This window comes from Bison bison, unplaced genomic scaffold (assembly GCF_000754665.1).
Source record: "Bison bison bison isolate TAMUID 2011002044 unplaced genomic scaffold, Bison_UMD1.0 scf7180017864299, whole genome shotgun sequence".
NCBI lineage: Eukaryota > Metazoa > Chordata > Mammalia > Artiodactyla > Bovidae > Bison > Bison bison.
In genome coordinates this window covers 1,957,038-1,966,607 of record NW_011494871.1, presented here as the reverse complement: position 1 = coordinate 1,966,607, position 9,570 = coordinate 1,957,038, and the positions used below count along the sequence as shown (strand labels likewise).

The 9,570-nt window shown below is 44.7% G+C and overlaps 1 protein-coding gene across 1 annotated transcript in view; it reads left to right on the top strand.

Annotated features, from left to right (window-relative positions):
* The window catches only part of LOC104996856 (sacsin-like), a gene marked incomplete at its 3' end in the record, with an annotated part of 16,961 nt that overhangs the window by 1,831 nt on the left and 5,560 nt on the right, over nucleotides 1–9,570 (top strand). The window contains exons 3-5 of the mRNA XM_010851245.1: nucleotides 6,110–6,197; nucleotides 7,270–7,355; nucleotides 8,019–8,130. Coding sequence (XP_010849547.1) covers nucleotides 6,110–6,197; nucleotides 7,270–7,355; nucleotides 8,019–8,130 — 286 coding nt within the window. The remainder of the gene's footprint in view (nucleotides 1–6,109; nucleotides 6,198–7,269; nucleotides 7,356–8,018; nucleotides 8,131–9,570) is intronic.

Here is a 9,570-nt window from a genome sequence, read left to right as displayed (position 1 = left end):
CATCTTATCCTCTAGGTATGGTCATAGCCAAAGAGTCAGTTGTGGTTCAGTCTTGCCGTTGGTAGCGTTTCTGGATGCGTCTCTGCAGAGCACCCATACGGGGTGGTAGGCGTGGGTGTGGTGTGCAGAGCGGTCGGATTGAGTGGGTGGGTGTGGAGAGTCTAGGTAGGAACCTTGTGCTCGTGTAAGTGGTGAGCTTTCAGACCTGTGCTGTAGAGTTTAAACCCAAAGGAAAGGATACATGGGGGGCTTTGTGAAAGACAGGGTTGTGTGGTACCAAATGGCCATGTGTATTTGTGCAAACAGTGGGAGAAGTGGTGGGTGAGTGTTGGATGTAGAATAAAGGGGAAGGCCTTGCCAAGGATGTTCACAAGCTTTGAGCAGGACGGGAGGATAATTCTCAGCTGGCAGAGATGAGCAGGTCGTGGATGGGGGTGACCCAGGTTTCAGTTTGCTTTTATGTGTGTTTGAGCTTGTGCAGGACTTAAGCAGTTAGGACAGCACATGGAAAGGGGGGTGACCTAGATCTTGTTTCTGTATTACCAGTGGGTAACAGGGGCCAAATTAAGTAACACACGATAGACTTCTGTTTTCCTATTCTGGTAGCAGTGGAATAAAATGAATTCTAATCAGTTGTACTGTTCATGGGGTTCTCAAGGCAAGAATACTGAAGTGGTTTGCCATTCCCTTCTCCACTGGACCACGTTGTGTCAGAACTCTCCACCATGACCCATCCATCTTGGGTGGCCCTACACAGCATGGCTCATGGTTTCATTGAGTTAGACAAGGCTGTGGTCCATGTGATCAGATTGGTTAGTTTCCTGTGATTGTGGTTTTCAGTCTGTCTGCCCTCTGATGGAGAAGGTTAAGAGGCTTATGGAAGCTTCCTGATGGGAGAGACTGACTGAGGGGGAAACTGGGGTCTTCTTCTGATGGGCAGGCCATGCTCAGTAAATCTTTAATCCAATTTTCTGTTGATGGCCGGGGCTGTGTTCCTTCCCTGTTGTTTGACCTGAGGCCAGACTATGGTGAAGTTAATGAAGGATAATAGTGACCTCCTTCAAAAGGTCCCTGCATGCACTGCTACACTCAGTGCCCCCAGCACTGCAGCAGGCCACCGCCGACCCATGCCTCTGCCAGAGACTCCTGGACACTCACGGGCAAGTCTGGATCAGTCTCTTGTGGGGTCACTGCTCCTTTCTCCTGGGTCCTGGTGCACATAAGATTCTGTTTGTGCCCACCAAGAGTTTGTTTCCCAGTCCTGTATAAGTTCTGATAGCCCTATGGTGGGGTTAATGGAGACCTCCTCCAAGAGGGCTTATGCCATACCCAGGTCTGCTGCACCTAGAGCCCTTGTCCCTGTGACAGTCCACTGCTGACCCGTACCTCCACTACTGCTGCTGCTGCTGCTAAGTTGCTTCAGTCGTGTCCGACTCTGTGCGACCCCATAGACGGCAGCCCACCAGGCTCCACCTTCCCTGGGATTCTCCAGGCAAGAACACTGGAGTGGGTTGCTATTTCCTTCTCCAATGCATGAAAGTGAAAATTGGAGGTTAAGTCACTCAGTCATGTCCAACTCTTCACGACCCCACGGACTGCAGCCTACCAGGCTCCTCTGTCCATGGGATTTTCCAGGCAAGAGTACTGGAGTGGGTTGCCATTGCCTTCTCCGACATACCTCCACAGGAGATGCTCAAACACAGTTCTGTCTCAGTCCCTGTGGGTCTCTGGGTCCTGGTGTGCACAAGGTTTGTTTGAGTCCTCTGAGCATCTCTGGTGGGTATAGGGTTTGATTCTAAACACGATTTCTCCTCTCCTACCACCTTGCTGGGGCTTCTCCTTTGTTCTCGCACGTAGGGTATCTTCTCACAGTTGCTCAAGTGCTGTGCAGCTGCCGCTCCAGCGCCTACCATCTTGCTGGGGCTTCTCTGCCCTTCAGAAGCAGAAGATATTAACAAGAGGTGGCAAGAATACACAGAAGAACTATACAAAAAAGATCTTCATGACCCAGATGATCATGATGGTATAATCACCAACCTAGAGCCAGACATCCTGGAATGCGAAGTCAAGTGGGCCTTAGGAAGCATCACTACGAACAAAGCTAGTGGAGGTGATGGAATTCCAGTTGAGCTGTTTCAAATCCTAAAGGAATGATGCTGTGAACATGCTACACTCAATATGCCAGCAAATTTGGAAAACTCAGCAGTGGCCACAGGACTGGAAAAGGTTAGTTTTTATTCCTAGCCCAAAGAAAGGTAATGCAAAAAACTGCTCAAACTACTGCACAATTGCACTCATCTCACATGCTAGCAAAGTAATGCTCAAATTCCTCCAAACCAGGCTTTATCAGTACGTGAACTATGAAACTTCCAGATGTTCAAACTGGATTTAGAAAAGGCAGAGGAACCAGAGATCAAATTGCCAACATCTGTTGCATCATCGAAAAACCAAGAGAGTTCCAGAAAAACATCTACTTCTGCTTTATTGACTATGCCAAAGCCTTTGACTGTGTGGGCCCCAACAAACTCTGGAAATTCTTAAAGAAGTTGGAATACCAGGCCATCTGACCTGCCTCTTGAGAAATCTGTATGCAGATCAAGAAGCAACAGTTAGAACTGGACATGGAGCAACAGACTGGTTTTAAATAGGGAAAGGAGTACATCAAAGCAGTGTATTGTCACCCTGCTTATTTAACTTATATGCAGAGTACATCATGAGAAATGCTGAGTTGGATGAAGCACAGGCTGGAATCAAGATTTCTGGGAGAAATATCAATAACCTCAGATATGCAGATGACACCGCCCTTATGGCAGAAAGTGAAGAAGAACTAAAGAGCCTCTTGATGAAAGTGAAAGAGGAGAGTGAAAAAGTTGGCTTAAAACAACATTCAGAAAACTAAGATCATGGCATCTGGTCCCATTACTTCATGGCAAATAGATGAGGAAACAGTAGAAACAGTGACAGACTTTATTTTGGGGCTCCAAAATCACTGCAGATGGTGACTGCAGGCATGAAATTAAAAGACGCTTGCTCCTTGGAAGAAAAGTTATGACTAACCTAGACAGCATATTAAAAAGCAGAGACATTACTTTGCCAACAAAGGTCTGCTAGTCGAGGCTATGGTTTTTTCAATAGTCATGTATGGATGTGAGATTTGGACTATAAAGAAAGCTGAGCGCTGAAGAATTGATGCTTTTGGACTGTGGTGTTGGAGAAGACTCTTGAGAGTCACTTGGACTGCAAGGAGCTCCAACTAGTCCATCCTAAAGGAGATCAGTTCTGAATATTCATTGGAAGGACTGATGCTAAAGCTGAAACTCCAATACTTTGGCCACCTGATGTGAAGAACTGACTCACTGGGAAAGACCCTGATGCTGGGAAAGATTGAAGGCAGGAGGAGAAGAGGACGACAGAGGATGAGGTGGTTGGATGGCATCACTGACTCAATGGACATGAGCTTGAGTGAACTCTGTGAGTTGGTGATGGGCAGGGAGGTCTGGCATGCTGTAGTCCATGAGGTCACAAAGAGTTGGACACAACTGAGTGACTGAACTGAACTGAACCGATCCAGTTCTAAGATCTCTGCTGTGTTAATGGTCTAGGGCATGGTGGTCCACAGATAGCTGTGGATCTGGTCCTGAAGCTCAAGGGCTAGAGGGCAGGGCTGGGGCCATGAGTTTGGGAACCACTTGATCAGGGCCTTTCTCTTTCTGCATCTTGGTAAGCTCACTGGGGAAATGATTAATGTGTGCTGGGCAGTCAACTGTGTTCCACACACTGTTCTGTTGGTGACTTTACCCATGTCATCTCGTTTACTACGCAGGACAGCCAGCCTCATGAGAGAGTTGTGATTGGTCCGTCCTGCAGAAGAGTAAAACTAAGAGTCAGAGAGATGAAGGATCCAATCAGGATTCAAACCCATGTGTGTCTGATTCCAAAGTCCACACCAGAAAGAACCTGTCAGGCTGTCAATTGGGAATAAATGAAAGTTAAATGTAAAGTTCTTTAAAACAAAGAAGAACTTAAACTAGTAAAGGTGATCTTTGAACTCAAGTTTGGAGCTCTCCCAGAAAACAATCAGAGGGTGTAATTCTCTCCTGATGCAGAAGATGGGCTGTGACTTCTACTGAACTGGTGACCTTAGTGATGCCAACATGTGCTGTCAAGAAGGGTCTCTGTTACATAAGTGAACCTTTCACAGAGGTGAATTTCTTTTCCTCTTTATCCAGTGTTGCTCAGAACTTTTGAGATTTGAATTATTGATGAGAATTCTAAATATTTCATGGTGTGCAAGAAACTGGTTTTGGTTGGTTATGGACTTAGGAGTGGGCTCTTACAATGCTTGGTCCTCAGTCTTTCCAGGTCCCCTGCCATCCTCCTCCTCCTTGTCTCTCTTGCTTCTCCTGGTCTGGAAGAGGGGTCTATGCGTTATTCCCTCCACCTCCTGTCCCGTGAAGAGAGGAAAACTGCTCACTAGAACTGTGTGTCTTCCTGACTCTTTCTCCTCCAGCCAAATCTGCTTGAACCTCAAACCGGGATGTGGGAAGTACTGTTACCTTTTATTTAGCTCATCAGAAATGTGCCTATCAACCCTTGAATCTTGAGAGACTCCTTGTGCTCTTGACAACTGAACAAAGGAAAAAATATTGGGAGATCCAGATGCAGTTAATATTATACTATTTGCTTCACAATGATTGTTTCATGGAAAATGAAAATGAGCATCGCTGAGGTTTTTAAAGAAGACTAGGGCTGACCTGACGGAGAAGACAATGGCACCCCACTGCAGTACTCTTGCCTGGAAAATACCATGGATGGAGGAGCCTGGTAGGCTGCAGTCCATGGGGTCACGAAGAGTCAGACACGACTGAACGACCTCACTTTCACTTTTCACTTTCATACATTGGAGAAGGAAATGGCAACCCACTCCAGTGTTCTTGCCTGGAGAATCCCAGCGACAGGGGAGCCTGGTGGGCTGCCGTCTATGGGGTCATACAGAGTCGGACACGACTGACTTGACGCAGCAGCAGCAGCAGCAGCAGCAGCAGGGCTGACCTGAACAGAGACCCAAATGTTCACGTTATTTTGTAATCATTCTGTTCTAAAAACAAAATACAAAGACTGAAATCAGCAACTTTTAAGGTTTCATTGCCTCTGGAGATGTATATGACCAGCTTTGCTTGGTTGAGTGACTTAAGGTCTCAAGAGAGAGGCCCAAGCAGAACCCCCAGATCTTGGCAGGCTCAGGAGGGAACGCAGGTACACTGCTGGGTTCTCTCTGCTGCTTGAGTTCTCTTTGGGAGAATTACTGCCTGAGATAGGCCACTGATTACAATCTGCCAGAAGCATCCAGTGTCGGAGTCACACAGCCAGTCATGTCTGTTGTCACTAACAGGCTTCTATAGCGTGTGTTCTTCCTTTCAAGTCCTCCTTAAAACCTGGAGACATGGTCCTTGGTACAAACTTCTGCTTCCCTTCCTGGCATTCTTCTTTAAATGTACCTTAGCTAACTGAGTTGAACTACTAATCCTTGGCTTATGCATAGCTCTCTTTTAGTCATCAATTAATTATTAATAGAATGAACAGCCATGAACCCATCATCCAACTGAAGCACTGGAACAGTGTTAACAGTCTCTCTTGGCCTCAGTGCTTTTCTTCCATGGCTTGTGTCCCTGTCTCTTTATTTGTAATTATTTAAGGAAAAATCAGGTGGCTCTGTGGTAAAGAACCCACCTGCTAATGCAGGAGATGCAGGAGATGCTGGTTCAATCCCTGGGTGGGGAAGATCCCCTGGAGGAGGAAACAGCAAGCCACTCCAGTATTCTTGCCTAGAGAATCCCATGGACAGAGAAACCTGGGCCACAATCCACAGGGTCGCAAAGAGTCAGACATGATTGAGTGACTGACACACGCACACAAGGAAGAGCCATTTAAATTTTTAAATAAAATTTTTGACTAAATTTTGTTCTCTGAAATATTCACTTCTCCAGAGCAACTTATTTCCTGACTAGAACACTTAACAAACATTATTTAAGTGAAACAGAATGAGGTAAAGTTTTGAATTTATAGAAGTAGGAACTGTATTGCTTTTCATACATTTTCTTTTTTTCAGTTATCTGACTGGATCAAGATTGGAGATCTGACCTCCCAGAACTGTCATCTTTTTGTAAACCTTCAATCAAAAGGCTTAAAAGGGGGAGGTATACCACTGACTTTACTAGGAGTCAATTCCATTTTTAATTGCATAAAGATAATGTTTTAAAAATGAAATGAAAGTACATACCACTGGGATGTGATGAGGGCATGTCAGGGTCAGAGAAGCACACATGGGTGGAGTGAGCCTCCCTTGGGGTGAGCTGTCTGCGGGTTGGGTTCTGTGGGGCTTGGTGGTGGTGGGTCGTTGTACTAGAACGATGCAGATTAATTAAGACTGAGGTTTTGTCATCAGCACAGATTTCGTTTTTGCTTATAAACATGTATTTTTTTCTGTACATATAGGAAATTACTTTCCCTCCCCTGTTCTCCCTACACTTTGTTGTCCCCTTTTTGAAGGTGACCTGGTTGGCCTGTCCTGAAAGTCTCCAGTTTAGGAGAGACGGAGGGTATGGGAACCAGGCAGCCATTGGAATGCTGCCTGTGCCACATTTCAGAACAGTGAGAACGGTGGTTGATTTGAGAATATTAAGGCTGGCATGACAGGCACTTCCATCTCTGGCTTCTTAGATGCAATAAAGAATCTGCCTGCAATTCAGGAGACACAGGTTCAGTCCCTGGGTTGGGAAGATCCCCTGGAGAAGGAAATGGCAACCCACTCCACTATTCTTGCCTGGAGAATCCCGTGGACAGAGGAGCCTGGCGGGCTGCAGTCAATAGGGTTACAAAGAGTCAGACATGACTTAGCGACAAAAACCACCTCCAAAGCACCCATAAAATAGCGCCATTTATTTCATTTGCTTTGGAAAACAGCAGCTCCCCATGCTCTTTATTTTTGAGTTAATAATCTTATGTGACATTTAGGATTTTTTTTTAGTGTTTTTTAAAACCCAAATTTGTAATTTAATTAAGAAGTTTCAGATTTGATAAAATTGAGTCTACTCTACTTTGTACTGAAGCTTGTAGTCAGGTAGGTTTTCATACCAGAGGGCTGCAGTGACGTGTGTGAAGTAAGAATTGCACAGCTTTACTGTCTCTAAGAACCAAATGGTATTCATTATTTGTAAAGGCTATTAATGATTTAATAACAATCATGTTGGAACGTGTTCTCTCTTTTAGGTCGATTTGGTCAAACGACGCCACCGCTTGTGGACTTCCTCAAGGACATCTTGAGACGGTACCCAGAAGGAGGGCAGATTCTGAAGGTAGGGCAGGGTGGCATGCATGTGCACCTCCATGCTGGTAACCATGAGATGAGAGAGATTACCAGGAAGTCCTGTTCGTGTTTGCATTTTAACGCTTTGTCTAGATTTGAATGGCTGTATCTGTTTCCCTCTGCACCTGCCGTGCATGTGCTGAACAGGACGGCTTGAGATGCAGTTGGCATGAATGTGTGAGGGTTCAGAGGCAAAGGGGCCCCTGTGTGCTGGAGTCAAGCAGTGTTGCTCTACTAATGCTTTTTTGGGGCAATTTTTATATAATTACATATTGTAATTTTGTGAATTTATGTAAAACATTGTGCAGGAGCATTGCAAACCAACCAGCTGACCAAATAAAATAATACTAAACCCACAGTCAGGGGCCATGAACCCATGCCTGCCTGACTCCTGGATTTAGCAGTTTGCTTTTTGGGTGAGTGTATTTAAAAGGATAATTGTTTTAGTTCAGTATTTGTATTTACGATATATCCTTTTAGTTTGAATACACTCATTAAATAAACTAAACAAGCAAACCTACAAAGACCAGCTCGTGATCCAGATAGTGGGTTTCCTTTACTTATGTTTAAATGCTTTTTACATATTCGAGGTGAATACAAGGTGGGCAGATTACTGTTTTATTAACTATTACTCTTTCTGGTGTATTTCTAGGAATTAATTCAGAATGCAGAAGATGCTGGGGCCACAGAAGTTAAGTTCTTGTATGATGAGACTCAGTATGGAACACAGACTCTCTGGTCAAAAGACATGGCACAATATCAGGGTAAGAGTCAGTTGTCAGTCAGGGGCATGTTTTATTCTGTGCACTAACAGGTGAATTTCATGGTTTACAGTACAGCGTTCAGTGCATGGTCGCATTACCACCTCTCCTTCAATTCTCTGCGTATTTAACTCCACTTCTTCAGAGGTTTTCTCTGCTTTTCGTGGGCAACTGTCTCTGCTAGTTGGTATTTTTACAGAACAGAAAAGAATAAAAATCTTAAAACTCAGAGTAACAAACAGTGTAAATACGTAAACCTCTTATTCTACTCAGTAAACTTGTGAGCCTTTTATATTGTTAGCAAGATAGAATGGCACGCTTTCCAAAGAGAACACTTCTTTGCATTTGGAAAGAAGTTAGAGGTGGTGTTTTTTTTTTTTAATCTCAGTTTTATTTATTTATTTTACTTAACAATATTGTATTGGTTTTGCTGTACATTGACATGAATCCACCATGGGTGTACATGTGTTCCCCATCCTGAACCCCCCTCCCTCCCTCTGCATCCCATCCCTCTGGGTCATCCCAGTGCACCAGCCCCAAGTACCCTGTATCATGCCTCGAACCTAGACTGGCGATTTGTTTCACATAAGAGGCTGTGGTTTTTTGTCTTACTTTCTGCTGTGAGAGGTGCCCTTGGAGTATTTTGAAGGGAGGTGGGAAGAAATACTAGAGAGGATAGAGTAAGGAGAATGAAAGGAAAGACAGTAGGAACCATAACTAACACATGGACTCCTGAAGCCCTGCGCTGTGAAGTGCCGTGTTGAAAAGGGTATTCATCACTTGCAGAGCAGCGTTAAAGTCTACAGAATGATTGTGAATGACTGTTTGTGGTGGAAAGTCATTGAGAAAAGGGAAGATCAAGTCAGACTTCCCTGGACATACTTTTTTAGAGAGGTGTAAATCATATATTCTTTAAAAGATGTTTTATGATTTAGGAGGATAATCAACATTACTGTTAAATATTTAAATACTAAATATTTAGCATTTATGATAGCTCATATGTTTATTCTTATGATGTGGAAGTTGCATTTTTTTTTTTTTATTCTATAAAGAGATGAGATGTAACATGTCAAGAGGTTTTCATTCTAGTCTTGACTCCTGCCACCTTCGCTGATCTCAGGCAAGCTCAGTTTTACAGTGAGAGGATGAAACCAGTAGGTTTCCTGGCCCTGAGAGTCTGTGATATAAGCATTGTTGAAAGACACTTAGTGTAGATGTGACGGACTTCTGTCTAAGTCCCGATCCTGCTTGGGGCTGCCCGTGCTCCACGTCCATGGGCGCTGGTACCCAGTGTCAGCTCTGCCCCTCGAGTTCCTCCCTGGGCCTGAGTGGAGCTTGAGCCTGGTGGCATGTCAGCCTGCTCGTCCATAGACTGGCGAGGACACGGCCACCCCCAGTTACTCTGAGGGTCCCAGGAGCTTGCGTGTGTCGCCATGCTCTCTG